Here is an 18150-nt window from a genome sequence, read left to right on the forward strand (position 1 = left end):
CCTGGTCTTGTCAAAGCCTCGTTTTGTATCGTGATGCCGCCTTCCTGTCCAGGGAAAGACATTCTGTGTGTGTTACTTGGGTTTTAGTGTTTTTCCATCTTTAGCACACAGTAACACCTTACTGAATGTCACTTTGGTAGATGGGCAGGGGGTTAGGATGAGGTTTGGCAGTACATTGAAACTGGATACAATGGCAGACGCTGTACACTGTAGCAAGAACTACACTGAATTGATATGGCCAGCACTGCTTCATTTAAACTTGTATTCTGTCTGCATCATTGCATATCCAGTATTACAGCTTGTGCTCTTAAGCAGTCTAATGCAACTTTTAGAAGATAGCTTGGTGTCTGTACTGAAGTACCGGTGATTATAATACAAACTGTCTAGCTGTGATCATCGCTCTGAACTGACCTGTATAAGCTGTGTCAGTATTGCTCGTCTCCTAAGTTAAGTTCACCAGGCACCTGCAGTACTGACTTGAGGTTACAAACATTCTTAGATGCATGATGCTGTCAAGCTATGTAAGAAAAATGCTTGTGACAGAAATCATACGCTTCCAAAAAACTCATTCCAGCTACTGATTCCGGAACCCATTCTAAAATAATGCTGTACAGCTGTTAAAGGACTTGACTGGAACAGCCCCTGAGGGCCAGAGTTGGGAACCTCTGGTATAGAATATTGAGTCTTAAAAACGTGTGTGTTTTAACTCCCCGTTGCTGCCACCTAGTGCGTGTTTCTGGTACTGCAAGTTCATCCTGAAGACCTGGGATGTGCTTTTCCCATGCAGTGGTCTCTAGAAGAGAAGGAATTCTCTACGCAGGTAAGAGACGTGGGTCTGGGCTTGCTGTTTAAGCCACTTGCACTAATTGCTTTAATTATTAGTTTCAGATTCCTTTAGGGATTGGGTTAGTAATTAACACAACCTGGGCATGGATCCAACCAAAGAACCATGTGACCTGCAAACGAGTGAGTGCACAGGAGAGGCCTTTATATAGTGCCTTCTCAAGACCAGGTCCTCTCAAAGCTCTGAATTGTAGCAGAGCAAACATGATTTAGCTGAATAGCTTAAAATGAATAAGAAGCATTTTGGTTGTCGGTCAGCTATTTTAAAATCAATTCGTAGCCTCAAGGCAATGCACCAAGAAATATGACCAAGGATGCATGGAGATAATAATTCAGTGAGATTTAATGGAGCAAGACCATGCAACGCCTTCTAGGCAAGGAGATCTTAAAATCGGCTCTAAATCGTACTGGGAGCCAGCTTAAGGAGGTCAAAGCCGGGGTGGTAAGACTGCATTTCCGAGACTTCGTGCTCTTGACAGCTTCTGATTCGTTCAGTACCCCGTGGAATCATTTAATAATAGACTTGTTTCGTAGCCATGCAAATCTGTGCTGGCTGGAGAACTAAAACACATTTTTCTGCATGGGTGACTGGCTCTTGCCACGCTAACCAGCAGGAGAATGACAGGCGGAAACCAGAGTACTAACTGACTGCCTGTGGTTTGTGTGAATGGAAGGGCAGCTGCGCTGTTTGTAGGTCGTTCCAGAGCGACTGCACTGCTGTCATGAACTCCCTCGTTCACCCACACTGCTTCAAGATAAGGTGATGGATCGATGACACTGCTGGCCTGTACAGATATTCAGTTTCCTGCCTGGTGCACTGACCAGCTTACCAATGCTTTAGAAACACAAGTCTGATTCCAGCCCAGCACTTGCACAGAAACATGTTTAATGTGTGACTCTGTCCACTAAGGATTTGAAAGCTTTTTTTTTTTTTTTTTTTTTTTTTTTTTTTTTTTTTGAATGCCACCTGGCCAGGCTTCTATACCACTGAGTGAAGCACTCCACTGAATGGGGCTGGGATCCAGCAAGCCTCTCTTCTATACCACCGAGTGAAGCACTCCACTGAACAAGGCTGGGATCCAGCAAGCCTCTCTTCTATACCACTGAGTGAAGCACTCCTGAACGAGGCTGGGATCCAGCAAGCCTCTCTTCTACACCAGAGTGAAGCACTCCACTGAACGAGGCTGGGATCCAGCAAGCCTCTCTTCTACACCAGAGTGAAGCACTCCACTGAACGAGACTGGGATCCAGCAAGCCTCTCTTCCGGTCCTGCAGCAGATCAAGCCTTCAGTAAAAGTTCAATCTGAGACTCGCTCCCTGTAGCTTTGCAGGGTTTCACGTGGGAGGCAGAAACACAAAACCCTGACGCTTTTACAGACCACAGCCCCTAGCTCCTGCTTCTCAACACCACCACAGCCCCACGTTTTAGCAAGAGTGACTGTGAAAGTCACATAACGAATGCTTTTTGATCTGATGTTTTGATACTCTGGTTCCATTGTCCCTGGACCTTGAATTCCACCCCTGTACTGCACAGCAGATCATTTAAGCTTAGCGGTTTACTGGCAAGAAAGGACCTCTTGTTTGGTGTGGGATGATCGTTGTATTTAATGAAAAACAACCGCATGTTTGTTTTAGTCAAAATTTAATACAAATTATTTTGAAAGGCACAGGTGTAGTAATGCTCTCTTTGTTTTTAGTCAGAAAAACATACTGAAATACAAAATACAGTGCAATGGTTAAAGGGAGCATTGTTATTCCAGTATTGCGGTTTGGTTATTCATTTTTTTTTGGAAGGACTGCAAAACCTTTGTACCAAACACCTTTTATTAGTTCAGTGTGGTTGCACAGTAAATTTTAAAATACAATCAAACACAGAAACCTCCCTCATTATGTTCTACACATTTCTACATTTTATAGTGGGCACTATTTCTCTTTTCAAGTTCATTTCAGAAGCATGCCGTTTCAGCCTTCTTGTGCAGCAATTCCAGAATGCAGTGGCTTCAAGGGGCTTGTCTCTGCAGCGTCTATGCAATCAAGTATGTGGTTGTAGGTGTTTATTTGAAGGCTCCTTTTCTACTCCCTTGAACTGGGGGGAATATGCAATCATGAATTATTAGTATGGCTGCAGCGATGTTGAAACGAGTGTCATTCTTAATTTCCTGCATACCTCAGTATCTGTATACACTGCTTTACAATTCGTTATTTTCTCTATGCTGCAGTCACAATACAGTATTCATATTCCAGTCCAATATGGAGCATCCAACCCTTTAAATACATTCCTGAGCATACAGTGGATGAAAAATAAAAAAAAAACCCTGTATCTTTTCTTTCAGTGCAATGTAAAAAAAGACAGCTTTCCTGCACCCACTGTAGCACTATGTCTGTCAATCAGGAAGTTAAGTCCAGTGGTGTCAGCATTGATTTGCAGGTGATTCATTCCTGAGGCAGCCTGGGACAGTCTCTGACGGCAGTAGAAAGATTCCAGGAGCAAAGGGGTTAACTCCAATCCCCAAACACTCTTTGGAGTGTGCTCCCATTACAGGACCAGGCCCTCACAGGCTGTCTTTTAGAAAAGCATAAATAAGCTCTTTAGCGCTGCGCCAGATCCTCCTACTATCTCCGTAGCCAAGAGAGGCGGGGGAAAAAAAAAATAGCATAGTTTGAGTGTTTTTAATAAAAGGAAAATATCTAAGATTACAGCCTGAAGCCATGCTGCTGCAGCAGAAGCTTACTTCTTGGAAATCGCTTCCATTTAATTGGAGCAGGTCCGTGCGTGCTGTGCTGGGCGAGGCAGGAGAGAGGGAGAGGGGAGCGGATCAAGTTAAGAACCAGGGGCCATATTACAGAAGCATCCTAGCTGACATTCTTATCTTCTCTTCAGAGACTGAATGTCCTAACTACAGGTTTAGGAGAGTTGATATTGCAGAATAAATGCTCTCCTAACTTATTTTCTTAACTTCAGATAGGAAATGGCGTATTACAGAACGTTCCTAACTTGTTAAATACCTGAGTTTCATTCCAAACATGTAGAACTTTCCATCAGGCAGTTAGAAAAAGGTGTTAGTTTGCAAGATCTAAACAAACCATGCAAAAAAAAAAAAAACACAAAAACTGGACATTTAGTTGTTTGTTGTGCTTTAGATTTTCGGTTTTGTATTGCACAAATATTGCTGGAGATTTAGGTCTTCTGTACAGAATATTCTATAGTGAACCACAATGATCCATTCGTATATTTGGGCTACATGTAACGTCCGGATCTAGCCCCATCTCCCGAGGCGGCGGTTCCTTATGGAGTCTGACGCTCTCACAAGTTACGGTCAGTGATTATAATAACTGATATCTGAAACTTTACTGAGTAATAAGATATGCAGTATTCTGGGTCGTGTTATTGTTTTACACAGTGAGACGCCCTGTAGATCTTTACCCAGCGGCTCCTCTATGTAATGAAACTCAAAAATACAAGTTTAGACTCTAATGTACAAAATGATATTACTGTACACACTTTCACAGCGGAGGCATGGACACAGTACTGTTAGCTTTACTTTAGCCTGTGAGAGATTAGAAAATTAGACGGCATCATTTAAAAACATGTCAATTCTGGTGACAGTTCCCTGCAGCTCGAGCTGTAACCTGCTCTACTCAGACCCGATCAGTCATTTAGGGATCAGAGTGTCGCTAGATAGGATTTCCTAACTAAAGTTAGGATAGGGGGAGACATTTAAACTGGAGGCACTGCTGATTTAGGGAGTGGTTCTGTAATACCAGGTTAGGAAAAATCCTATCGGAGCCATGAAAGAGAAGACAGGAAAGCAAGTTAGGAAATTGTTTGGTAATCCGGCCGCACTTCGGCAGCTGATCAGACCTGTGCAGCGCAACCGGTATATTCCATGCCACTGCTGTGCGGGGCCTGCAGCGAGCGATGCACCCCCCCCCCCCCCCCCCCGGGCCGCCGAGGGCCCCCGGCCCCCCCCCCCCCAGTTCACAGATCACTCGTCGATGGAGTAGTTACAGAGTTTATTAAGGTGTAGCAATGGAAAGGGCGTCGTGTGTGTCTGGCTGGCTGTTTTGAGACACAGATTAAACACACAGTAGGACCTGGACTTTCACTACCCTTTGTAAGATATAAGAGGATTTCCAGATCGTACCTCGTGTGATACTGCACAGTTCAAAAAGTAAAAACAATATTGTACAGACAACTGTCTCTTTGTCTCGCAAAAAAACAAGGACCCATCCTCCTTCAGGATGTTGAAGAAAGCAGTTGAGGGGTCTGCTGCATTCACTGCACTGCTGCATTCACTGCACTGCATACAGGTACAGAGCTGGAAGCGGAACAAGCGCTGGTTTTTGTTTTGATGCAATCAGCTGCGGCAAGGATTAAAAAAACAAACAAACTGAGGCGTTTCAAAAGTAAGAGTGAAGCTCTGCTCCCCTTATCCTTGAGCACGGATACAGAAGCATCAAGCTTCAGCCCTTGACAAGCCTCCTCCTCTGGATCCGGAGCCCGTGCTTGCTGTCCCCGTGCGAGAGTCCCTGCTCAGATGGAGCCGGTGAGCAGCGGCGTGATCTCTCCGCTGCGCACGTTCACGTTGAACTGCGGCCCGTTGAAGAGGTGCCGGCTCTGCAGGGTGGCCTCGGCGCGCAGCGTGATCTTCTGCAACGGAACAAAGTGGTCACAGAGCCATTAATCGTCTCCCTCTGCGTCTAGCTGCACCCTGAGATCAGCTCAGCTTCTGGTGGGTTCTAGAAATCGTCTGAAATCAGGAGGGGCGAGGATTTGTTTGCGTTCGCTAATTTGTGAGCTGGACTGACTTGCCAATGGCTTTTTGGAGTTTTTATTGTGAAGCGCTCTGGGATGCTCTGCATGAAGAACGCTGCACAAAAGCAAACTGCATCGTATTCTATTGGATCTCAACTCTACAGTGTCCGGTAACTCAGCACAACTCCTTCAGGTGTGAAAATGTCTTAAAAGCAAAGAGGAGCGGACTCTGATCATGTTGGTGTGATCGAGGATCGTCACACTCTGTGGACCAAACGACACCTCCCAGGATGCCTGACTCACTGGGACGTCCCTCACAGATCTACCCCAATGAAAAACCATGCGACTCCTACCTGGAAGTCCTGTATGTACGTGAGGAAGAAGCTGAGGAAGGAGAAAGCCAGCGACCATTCTGAGATCGTGCTGACGATGTGAGCAGCATAGCCCTGCGGAGACAAGCAGAGGGCGGCATCGTCTTTAACAAGGATGGTACAAGGCTTGCGGGCAGGCAGCCGTCTCATTTAAAACAGTAACCCTGCACCTAAGCCAATATCTCTGTTCAATACAGAACAAAAAACTGCCTCACAATGCGAAAATAAATGAAGCTTGCACTACTGGTAAGAACACACACCAGCGACTTAGCACTTTACTCAGACTAGACTAGCGGTGTGCAGCGCGCTGTGGATTTATCTATAGACAGCTTTGCAGTGTTGGAAGAGTTAATAACTGCTTGTACAGGCACACTGAAACAATCACGCAGATTGTAAACAGCTGTGTTGCAGCTGTGCGTTCTCTATGCCTCTGGGGTTCAGCTGAGCATGTGAAATGTATATAAAGTGTGGGAGAGCAGGCTCTCCCCCGAGGGTCCCCAGTCCTGCTCACTGTGTCTTCTGGGTTCCAGTGCAGTTTCTTGGCCAAGTCAACTCCGGGCAGGCTGCTGTACATGATCACAGAGGAGACGAACACTGAGAGTGGAAGACATTAAAGAAAACTGAAGCCAGGCTCAAAACATCAACAAAGCAACGACACGTTCACGCTGTGCTCGGTTTTATTTCAGTTTATTGACGAGCGTCCTGTCGCCACGGATACGGTTTGCTGTTTTCGAATTATCTGTACTCGCCGCACGCACACACACACACACACACAGGTACACACACAGGTACACACACATTCCTCTGTGTCAGATTAGAGGCGAATCATCTCTTCGGGGTAGACAATAAGCCTGCAGTGGCTTCAGAAACAGGCCCCAGCAGTGCTGTGAGGTTGACGAGTGCTGGAAGGATACTAGTCACTATGCTGGCTAAACACCAGAGCCCCAGGCAGAGCCGCACCCAGAAGACGCCCATGCCGTGGATGTGGGGCTGCATCTTGTGGGAGATGATGGTCTGGAACAGGATGTAAAGCGTTCCGATCCCGAACGTCAGGATGGCCCCCACCAAGTGCATGGAAATCATGGTGTTTTTCTGAAACAGACAAAACACAGGGCTGGGTTTCAGGAACCAGCAACCACAGCGCCGAATCCAGGGATGGGAAGAAGAGTCCCATTGCATAGCCGTCTGATCCAGTCCTGGTTTTATTAGGTTTAGTAAGAAACACCTGAGCTTGTTACCTGTACCTACCGCTGTGTCAAACTCATAGCAAAACCTGGAATGGGTGAAACTGCTATGCAAGAAGAGTCTTATTTCCACCCCTGGCCTGGTAGCCAGAGTAGGTGATTCCAGTCTGGGTCTTTGTTCAAACCATGGCTCTTAATCTGTAAATTGAACCAATGAAACCAGGTCCCAGAGCACAAGATTTCACCCGATTCACACTGATCTTGCACTACCTCACCGTTCCTTTAGTTAAGGGAGAGATCAATGGCTAGAAGTGACAGACCTGGCAAACTAGCTCATTGTAAGGTAGTTCAAGATTGACGTCCATCATGTTTTTATGAAAGCAGCTGTTACCCATGTAGCCACACCTATGAGACCCTGCAATGGAACAGCACAGCAGGGCTGCGGTGGCCTCCTCTCCCACCGGCTCTCCGCTTCACCATTCCAAATCCAGGGCGCTCCCCGGGGCGGGCTTCCTGTCCCGTCTCCAATTCGGGACTCACCTGGAAGTTGGCGACGATGCAGAGTCCGAAGGAGCTGATCAGGCCCAGCACCAGGCCGGCCGTGTTGAGCTTGAGAAGGCGTGGCTTGTCAGGATTCAGCGCCATCACCTGCTTGTACCGGACGTACACAGTGGCAACACCTGGGGGGGCAGGAGGAGGAGGGGGGAACCAAGAGTTATACAAGACCTGCAACCGTACAGCACAGTCCTAACTGAGAGGGGCACGGAGGAGGAGTTAAAAACACAAAAAAAACAAACACACTCTACATCCAGCTGGACGTCACAATGTAACCCCATCTAGGGAGTCTTATTATCGGCACTGCTGGCTCAATTCGATACAGTATTGTACTTGAGATGTACAGTCTGGCCTCCAGGGTGTCCAAATATATTATCATCAGGGGCTCGGATAGAAAGGGTTTCCAATTCACCATCATTTATCATAATCATAAGAAGTGGAGTACCTAAAAATGATGAGATGTTGAGCATGATCCCGAACACACATCTCTCCGGAGGCATGGCACCAGTGTCACTGCAAAGAGAACAGCACACACACACACAGTGTGATCAGGGTCGGTGCTACACAGCTGGTTTGTTAACACCCCTTCTGCACTTTTAAAAGAAAACAGACCTGCAGTTTGGGTTTCCAGGACGACCGGTAACTAAATGCACCTTCAGCGAGTTAAAAAACGTGAGCTATTAAGAAGATTGTCTTCAACTACAACCCTTTAAAAACTGATCTGGTCCCACCTGGTGGTCAATTTGAGTACTGCAATAAAAAAAAATATATAGTTTCTTTTTTTTAACAAAATGGGTTAAATAATGCATTCATAACAATCACAGAGTTTTATCCCAGATAGTCAGAAAAACCGACTTGCAATTAGAATTGACCCTAGGACTGGTCTTGAGACCGCCCTCCACAGTATCAAGCCTTTGCTGAATGACCTCTCTGTGGAGACCAGCACGTTACAATACAAAACACATGCATTTTATGAACAAACCCTCTGATAACACAGTGGATTTAGATGCTAATCCCAACACAGATGTGAAGCCAAGGAAAAGAAGCAGCTTTCTAAGTGTTACTCAGACACCAAGGGCACTGCCGTTCCAGAGCTATATCAGCGACAGTGAGAGGAAGCTTCGTGGTCTGGTGGGCGACGCTGGGTGCAACAGCAGCTCTGTTACTGACTCACTGCAGCAGTCACCGGACTGCCTGACTTTCACACCGCTGAACACAGCCAGCTGCACGGCGCTTCGGCTCCATTGCAAAGTCTGAGTTTTTTCTTTCAGGTTTTTAAAAAGAATCTGGCTTGTTTCCACTCGGACACAGAGCGCTGGTGAAAACCAGGTCAAACTTGGTTTTTATTATGTGCAGCAAATAAAGCAGAACCGGCTGTGCATGTGACCTCTTCAGGCACGGCAGACCTGATCAGCCTCTGTGTGTACAGCTAACAAGTTTCGGTGTGTCATATTAAACATAGTAAAACCAGGAATGGAGCAAGCTGCTATGCAGTGGGGGGTCTTCCTTGCCTGACGTCATCTTGTGAGTGCTGGGGGAGTGTTAAGATGCAGAACGAGAGTTCCACCTCAGACATCATATTATTTTTTGTTGTTATTTGGCACAGACACTTTCAAATTTCCACATGCAACCCAGGGCAACCACAACACAGCTGTACAGTTCAAAGCACGGCAATGTGATTCTCACTGAACCCGTCTGCTCTCAACAGCAAGACCACAAGACCCCTCCTGACAGGATACAGACTGGCTGACTGTCTGTCTGTCTGCGTTGGAGACAAGCTCGGGGCAGAAGGGAAAGCAAAACTAAAGACACACACAGGGAACAAAGGTGGGAAATGTTTTTGAATTTTTTTTGTGCGTGTGGATAAATCTGCATTGTAGGGCTATTGACACATCTAAATAGAGTCTCCTGCAAGCACTTCCCAAAGCAAACTGATACAGCATCACCAAGTAACCCACATATCCATCTCTGTCAGCAAAATTAAAATCAAACGCACCTTATGTAGGGCACCAGGGGGTCGACGTGACGCAGGACCACGGCGGTGATGTAAGAAAAAATGAACGTCGCGGAAGCCCACACCACAGTAGCGGCGGGTAAGAAACAGAGACCCTGCTGAAACCACCACATATCCGCAGGGGGCTTGCTTTCTGCCCGGGGTGGAGCGGTTAAACTGCACAACACAGCGCAACGCTGCCTGGGTCCCGTCCTGACGTCCACTCCGGATCGGGGAGGAAGCAACACAGCTTGCTAACCGCCCTCCTGTCCACAAAGTGCGAACTGCAAGAGAGCAAAGAACAACACTTCAGGACGCAACTTTCGAGTTTTATTTCACAGAAAGCTTGATCGTGCAAAAGTGCGAGAATCTGTCCTCCAACAATCACAGTCTCTCTCTCTCTCACACACAGCCTAAGCCCGCGTTATCTCCCGTGACAACATCTCTCCACTGCCCGGCTTGAGAAATTATTTTCTTGTTACTCAATTTGACGAAAAGACCTGATAGTAGTTTCGTTTCTGCTTTTTTTTCAAGGCTGATTCCGGACTCCACGCCCACGCACACATGTTCTACAGGAAAGCATTGTTCACATGTCACATTCACACACTGTTATCAGAGCAGCAACTTCGGGGGGGGGGGGGGGGGGGGGGGGTATATGGTGGTGGGGGTATATTAATTGTCTCACTCAGAGTGAGTTTTCCAGGTTATCACTACTTTATATATATATATATATATATATATATATATATATATATATATATATATATATATATATATATATATATACATATGTATGCCATGTATATAAATGCATACAAGTCTACACTTTGTGTATATCTCGACTCTTGCGCCCCACAGAAGTATATAATCACTGCTGCACACAGTCGCTGTAAAGGCGGAGGATGCAGATTTATCGACAGATAATATTCTCGTATTACTTACCTGTAAGAATAAACAAGGCAGCTGTCTCACCTGGAGCTCGATTAGACGCTCTGATGGACTTACCAGCGTCTTGTTTACATTACCTGTGATGGTCGAAGAGGTGTCAGTTTCCAGGATTGTACATTGTTATTATTATTATTATTATCTTGCTTTCTGCAAAGCCGGTCGTGTCATATCGTTACAGTATTTGTAAACTATTGCAATGTAAAAAAGTAATATACGATTGGGTAAAGTTAACGGGTAGAAAGTGAATTTGGGAACCGGCAGTTTATCAAGATGCAACAGACATCACACTGTGGAGAAGCCGAAGCGGCGGTCTTGTGACCCGAGCAAGATCGCAGAGCTCTCCGGAGACCAACGATAAACCAGCAGCCGGAGTCAAGACAGGCGTCAGGGATTAGCACAACTCACGCCTGTTAGGTGAAAGCACGCCAACTGCTGGGCAGTGCATGCATTTTAAAATCTGCAGGACCTTGCATTGCGCAAGCATGCCCATGAAAAAATAAATAAATAAAAAAACGGCATAGAAAGGGTTTTAGTTACACTGATGTTTAAACAACCTACTCGGTTGCATACAGTATTGCTTTTGATAAATATTAGGCATGCAAAACACAATAAATACATTTAAAAAAAAAAAAAAAAAAAAAAGCAAAACGCTGTTTAACTTTGCACCGGAGCAAAATCTTTGGAATCTTTCCCCTCGAGATCGCGAAGGAGCGGCCTCGCGGCGCTGCAGCCCGAGCGCGGGAAGGAGCGCGAGCTGGGCCTGCAGCCTCGAGAGAGTCTTCACACCGACGAGCGAAATGAGACGCGCGTCAAACCAACCGACCCTTTAAAACGTATAAATACACATACTAAATAACGACAGTAACCATAATTTAAATATTAAATGTCATTTTGGGGGGTTTTATTGTCTTTAAGATGTCACAAAACCCGTCCAAGAATAGGAGCGAAGGCGCTAAAAACCTCCGGTTGAAATCGGGAGCTGGAGGGTGCAGCGCAGCGGGCTGTCGATTCGCTTTCTGCACCGGCGAGGACCACGCCAAAAAAACCGAGCCAAGTTTCCAAGAAGGTACAGCTATTAAAAAAAAAAAAAAAAAACTAAACTAGGAATTGAGATTTTGATATTTCGTAGTTAAAAGAAAGATCTGTTCAGATCTAAACCACAGCTCTGTCAGATTTGCACTTTGTGTTTGCCATGCTTTAACAAGCGTGTTGTTGTAAGAGTGGGTTTGGTGTTAGATGGTCCTGATGAAAGCGCAGGCCTGCCCAGATCGTCCCGAAGCGTTTCTAATGAGAGGAAGCCCTGCCTGCGAGGCTCGCACAGCTGCGAGGCTCGCACAGCCACGCTGGATTGAAGCGTTTCTAATGAGAGGAAGCCCTGCCTGCGAGGCTCGCACAGCGCCACGCTGGATTGAAGCGTTTCTAATGCCCTGCCTGCGAGGCTCGCACAGCGCCACGCTGGATTGAAGCGTTTCTAATGAGAGGAAGCCCTGCCTGCGAGGCTCGCACAGCGCCACGCTGGATTGAAGCGTTTCTAATGAGAGGAAGCCCTGCCTGCGAGGCTCGCACAGCGCCACGCTGGATTGAAGCGTTTCTAATGAGAGGAAGCCCTGCCTGCGAGGCTCGCACAGCGCCACGCTGGATTGAAGCGTTTCTAATGAGAGGAAGCCCTGCCTGCGAGGCTCGCACAGCGCCACGCTGGATTGAAGCGTTTCTAATGAGAGGAAGCCCTGCCTGCGAGGCTCGCACAGCGCCACGCTGGATTGAAGCGTTTCTAATGAGAGGAAGCCCTGCCTGCGAGGCTCGCACAGCGCCACGCTGGATTGAAGCGTTTCTAATGAGAGGAAGCCCTGCCTGCGAGGCTCGCACAGCGCCACGCTGGATTGAAGCGTTTCTAATGAGAGGAAGCCCTGCCTGCGAGGCTCGCACAGCGCCACGCTGGATTGAAGCGTTTCTAATGAGAGGAAGCCCTGCCTGCGAGGCTCGCACAGCGCCACGCTGGATTGAAGCGTTTCTAATGAGAGGAAGCCCTGCCTGCGAGGCTCGCACAGCGCCACGCTGGATTGAAGCGTTTCTAATGAGAGGAAGCCCTGCCTGCGAGGCTCGCACAGCGCCACGCTGGATTGAAGCGTTTCTAATGAGAGGAAGCCCTGCCTGCGAGGCTCGCACAGCGCCACGCTGGATTGAAGCGTTTCTAATGAGAGGAAGCCCTGCCTGCGAGGCTCGCACAGCGCCACGCTGGATTGAAGCGTTTCTAATGAGAGGAAGCCCTGCCTGCGAGGCTCGCACAGCGCCACGCTGGATTGAAGCGTTTCTAATGAGAGGAAGCCCTGCCTGCGAGGCTCGCACAGCGCCACGCTGGATTGAAGCGTTTCTAATGAGAGGAAGCCCTGCCTGCGAGGCTCGCACAGCGCCACGCTGGATTGAAGCGTTTCTAATGAGAGGAAGCCCTGCCTGCGAGGCTCGCACAGCGCCACGCTGGATTGAAGCGTTTCTAATGAGAGGAAGCCCTGCCTGCGAGGCTCGCACAGCGCCACGCTGGATTGAAGCGTTTCTAATGAGAGGAAGCCCTGCCTGCGAGGCTCGCACAGCGCCACGCTGGATTGAAGCGTTTCTAATGAGAGGAAGCCCTGCCTGCGAGGCTCGCACAGCGCCACGCTGGATTGAAGCGTTTCTAATGAGAGGAAGCCCTGCCTGCGAGGCTCGCACAGCAGCCACGCTGGATTGAAGCGTTTCTAATGAGAGGAAGCCCTGCCTGCGAGGCTCGCACAGCGCCACGCTGGATTGAAGCGTTTCTAATGAGAGGAAGCCCTGCCTGCGAGGCTCGCACAGCGCCACGCTGGATTGAAGCGTTTCTAATGAGAGGAAGCCCTGCCTGCGAGGCTCGCACAGCGCCACGCTGGATTGAAGCGTTTCTAATGAGAGGAAGCCCTGCCTGCGAGGCTCGCACAGCGCCACGCTGGATTGAAAATAAACAGTGTGGATTGAAGCGTTTCTAATGAGAGGAAGCCCTGCCTGCGAGGCTCGCACAGCGCCACGCTGGATTGAAGCGTTTCTAATGAGAGGAAGCCCTGCCTGCGAGGCTCGCACAGCGCCACGCTGGATTGAAGCGTTTCTAATGAGAGGAAGCCCTGCCTGCGAGGCTCGCACAGCGCCACGCTGGATTGAAGCGTTTCTAATGAGAGGAAGCCCTGCCTATATATATATATATATGCCTGCGAGGCTATTATATTGAATAGAAGCGTTTCTAATGAGAGGAAGCCCTGCCTGCGAGGCTCGCACAGCGACACGCTGGAGTGAAGCGTTTCTAATGAAAGGAAGCCCTGCCTGCGAGGCTGCATTCACACCACTGTGCATCAGCGATACCAGCAGGGACCTTGCCCTGCACATTATACACATCGCTGTTTATTTCAAACCAGCCTTGATCTGTTTATACAGCTGGCTGCCAATAAATAAACAGTGTGGCTAAGGTAAGCTTGCAGAATACACTTCCTGTCAGATCTTTGGCAGTGCGGGTCGGCATTGCACGAATTCTGTATTAGGAAGGAAATATATTAGTATATATATAATTAATAGATTATACTATATATATATTAAGACATATATATATATATATATATATATATATATATATATCTATTCTTTATTTTATAAGATCCAGCGCCCCCGAGAGGAAGAAAGAGGCCGGCCATAACCGAACCAGATGAAGAGACAGATGACATCACTGCTGGGTAAAAAGGGTTTGTTGGAATCGCTATGTGGCGTCAGAAATGTATCATATACAGAATAAACTTCAGAATCTAATTGATCTAAACAATTCATGCAATAGCAATTACTGATGATGGCCTTTTTCCGTTTTTGTTTTTAACCCACAGTGGAGATGTGACAACCATGCTTGAGAGATTTGGAGGTATGACATCAATGATAACTCTATAACAATTTTTTTTTTTTTTTTTTTGTTCCTGGGTAGTAAGTGTTATTTCCTAATTGCTTATGCCTCAAAAGTATAGAAAATGGCTATTATTCCCCACAAACTTTGCTTTTGTGACCAGGACAGTGATATTTCAAAATATCACTATTTCCAATGGGAAAACGGGCAAATGTGTGTCTTTTCGTTCACATAAAGTCAGAAAAAAACAACATATGAATCCAAATTAACATATATTTATACTACAAAAGATTTAGAAGTGAGTAGTTTTTCGAGATTTATGATTATGCTGTAAATACAGTATAATCGTAAATCTCGAAAAACTACTCACTTCTAAATCTTTTGTAGTCATTTTTGTATTACTTTAGTATAAATACATGTTAATTTGGATTCATATGTTGTTTTTTTCTGACTTTATGTGAACGAAAAGACACACATTTGCCCGTTTTCCCATTGGAAATAGTGATATTTTGAAATATCACTGTCCTGGTCACAAAAGCAAAGTTTGTGGGGAATAATAGCCATTTTCTATACTTTTGAGGCATAAGCAATTAGGAAATAACACTTACTACCCAGGAACAAAAATTGTGTTACATAGTGTAATAATAATGCAAAAATAAACTTCCATTTGTATTGTGCTTCTTTCCAAATCCTTTTCAGAAAGGGAGTGTTTTATTTATAACTTCTACATTTTCATACAGTTCAATTTTTAAACTTCTAGTCTGCTAATATATATATATATATATATATATAGAGAGAGAGAGAGAGAGAGAGAGAGAGATAGATAGATATAATGATGTGTTTCTCTCCCACAGCTGATATAAACAAAGCTCTTTCAGCCAAAAGAAAACGCATGGAAGTGTATACCAAAGCCTCCTTAAAAACAAGCAACATGAAGATTGAGCAGATCTGGAAAGCACAACAAAATGACAGGTGAAATTCGATTTGCCGCGTAAGATGCATGTTGAAGGTTTATGAAGGCATGCGCACCACAAACCTGTTTGGAACTGAATAGTATGTGTCAGTTAATTCTAGAATCAAGACCTGTTCCTGCTTCCTCTGTTCTTGAAGACTGCCGGCTGGTTTCACAGACCCCAGTTTAAGCTCATCGGGATCATCAGGATCTATGAAACCAGCCGATGACTTTCCTCTGTCAGTTCATTGTTACATTGCTTAGTGTTTCTAAGCCCCAGCTGTTCTGAAATGAACTCCAAATGCGACCTAACCTTAGCTCTAGTACTGTGATATTTGTACAAATGCTGTGATGTGTTTCAAACTGTAGAAATAAACTAACTGGTGACTACAGCAAGCAGTTTACAACAGTCTTTCAGCAGTGGGAGAGTGACGTCCAAAAGTATAAAGACCAAGAGGACAAGTTAGGAGTAAGTATTGTGTTTAATTTCCTAAGGGCCTTATAGAAACAACTGCATTTCAAGTCCCCATTCGCGTAGCATTTGAAAATACCAGTGCATAAGAGTAAAGTGATATTCTGTGGGGTTGTGGTTTCTATTTATTGTTCACCCGGGCTTCCTAGTTCAGAACAGCTAGAAAGCGTTGCTGTTGTCTGCAGTGAAGTAATCTAGTTTATTATTTCAGAACATGTTCCGGCAGCAGCAGAAACTGTTTCAGCAGATGAGGGTGGTGCAGGGCCAGAGACTGAAGACTGTGAAACAGCTCATGGACCAGTTTGTTAAGGTGTGTGTGTGTGTGTGTGTGTGTTCTGGATTACCCATCACCTTTCCCTGGTGAACAGAGGTGCGCTGGCACCCAGTGGGAACACAGCCATCACTTTCTTGTGCCGAGCTGAAAAGGAAGGACAGATGACATACAGACGAAACAAAAAAAAAAAGATTGTATCAAGACACTCACAATTTGATGTCGTCATTTTTGTAATACATTTGAATTTGTTAAAAACGTTGGGCCGCTTAGTTAGCTGAGGGTTATAGCATTGTTTTACTGCAGAATTTGGAAGAACTGGAGAGCAGCCACTCTGCGCAGCACTCTACTATTCAAGATGAACTACGCAAGGAAATGGCTCTTTTACAAAAGAAGATCTTGATGGACACTGTAAGTAAAACAGTTATTAATCCCCCCCCCCCATTCATCAGTAAATATTGCGATACATTGTTGTTCAACTCAGAGGATTTTACTCCGAATCGTCATTAGGACCATTTTAGAATGAAAAAACACCCCCGATAAAATTACTGTACCAAACCAGAAAAGAGTATTTTGGAGGTTTAGATGAGGGTCTTTGAAACAGCTGTAAGTTGTTTTGTATTAGTTTTAGAATTGTTTTTGTCAAACAAAAGTCATGCTAGTAAATAAATTGTAGTGTGTGTGTGTCTGTGCATGCATCTGGGTGGTTTGAACGACGGTTTCAAATGATAGTTCTTTCATTTCGGCGTAGTGTTGAAGCTTAACATCGTTACAAATCCTCAGCTTTATCTTTATAATCTATTCCTGCCAGTGTGTAGTAATGCTAATGTTTGTTTTTTTACTGCAGCAACAGCAAGAGATGGCCTCCGTGCGCAAGTCCCTGCAATCAATGTTAATGTGAAGCTTAAACTGAACTGATTGGACTCAGAGGACTAACTTAAAATGGAGCGGAAAACAGTGTTCAAGACACCTTGAAAGCTTCCCATGCAAAACGGTTTTGATTTGAATATAGTTTTAACTGTAAAAGTCACTTGGTATGTCAGTTACCTTTTTTTTTAAATTAAAAAAGGTTCCCTGGAAGAACAAGTGCTTGTTTGTTTTTTTGTGTGTTTGTCAGTCGTCATGAATTCGTACAGGCTTTCCTCATTTCCTTGTTATTGTAATAGATTTGAGGTTTAAGAGAAAGATTCAAGTGAAAATGCATGCATTCTATTCCAGTTGTAAAAAAAAAAAAAAAAAAAACATTTTAAATAAATTAAAAATCATTTCTTATCATAAATATAGCAATCTTTATTTTACATCAGCTTGTTTTATTTAAAAATGCTAGATTTTACAGAAGTTACAATCGAGCAAACATAAAATCAAAAGAATCATTAGACGCTAAAAGGCAAAAATCAAGTGAAATTTAATTGTATTCTCTTCTTTTTTTTTTTAAAGACAAACCGTGAAACATAAGTAATGTGCCTGTCAATATTCTATTTAATTATCAATGCCAGTAACTCAAAAAAAAAAAGATTACTATTATTATTTTATTGGTTGCATGTAATGTTGTGTTTAGCAAAAAGCTTTGGTTACATGTATAACTCTAAAGGCAGTTTGTGACTTAAGAGGGCTGTGCACCCTTTTTTTCTTAATACAGTACATGTACAATAGCATAGTAGCTTGGGTAGAGCAACCCCAAACAAAGGTACAGTTTATCAGGTACCTTTTACCTTTTATTAGCCTTTAATGAAACCAAACACCAAAACACAGCGAATTCAAATCAGAGTAGTACACTTAAAAAATAAAATAGAAACTTGCGGGTAGTACATGCATGTTATCAATGTAACAAAACAAACCAAAAAAAATTTATAATCCTGCTCTTCAAAAAAAGATGAGAAACGGGGCATACACTACAGAACTTTGTACACAAATCTTTT

General features: G+C 45.0%; 2 protein-coding genes across 4 annotated transcripts; one reads left to right on the forward strand and one right to left on the reverse strand.

Annotated features, from left to right (window-relative positions):
- Window positions 1-4821: 4821 nt before the first annotated feature.
- On the reverse strand, window positions 4822-10957 carry LOC121300098 (DNA damage-regulated autophagy modulator protein 2-like). Of its 2 annotated transcripts, none has more exons than XM_041228497.1 (8): window positions 10728-10957; window positions 9706-9986; window positions 8155-8222; window positions 7695-7834; window positions 6885-7062; window positions 6482-6564; window positions 5953-6045; window positions 4822-5494 (listed from the first exon to the last, which is right to left on the reverse strand). In XM_041228497.1, exons 2-8 carry the CDS (start codon window positions 9834-9836, stop codon window positions 5378-5380), a joined length of 810 nt encoding a protein of 269 aa, XP_041084431.1. In that variant the 5' UTR covers window positions 9837-9986; window positions 10728-10957; the 3' UTR covers window positions 4822-5377. The 2 variants fall into 2 exon arrangements, with proteins under 2 accessions (XP_041084431.1, XP_041084430.1); XM_041228496.1 differs by having other exon boundaries at window positions 10645-10957.
- A 148-nt stretch (window positions 10958-11105) lies between these two features.
- On the forward strand, window positions 11106-17303 carry LOC121300099 (synaptonemal complex protein 3-like). Of its 2 annotated transcripts, XM_041228499.1 has the most exons (8): window positions 11106-11716; window positions 14303-14378; window positions 14523-14557; window positions 15391-15508; window positions 15858-15957; window positions 16172-16270; window positions 16538-16642; window positions 17079-17303. In XM_041228499.1, exons 1-8 carry the CDS (start codon window positions 11566-11568, stop codon window positions 17130-17132), a joined length of 738 nt encoding a protein of 245 aa, XP_041084433.1. In that variant the 5' UTR covers window positions 11106-11565; the 3' UTR covers window positions 17133-17303. The 2 variants fall into 2 exon arrangements, with proteins under 2 accessions (XP_041084433.1, XP_041084432.1); XM_041228498.1 differs by lacking the exon at window positions 17079-17303 and having other exon boundaries at window positions 16538-16758.
- Window positions 17304-18150: the final 847 nt, after the last annotated feature.

The sequence above is a fragment of the Polyodon spathula genome, chromosome 25 (genome assembly GCF_017654505.1).
Source record: "Polyodon spathula isolate WHYD16114869_AA chromosome 25, ASM1765450v1, whole genome shotgun sequence".
Taxonomy (NCBI): domain Eukaryota; kingdom Metazoa; phylum Chordata; class Actinopteri; order Acipenseriformes; family Polyodontidae; genus Polyodon; species Polyodon spathula.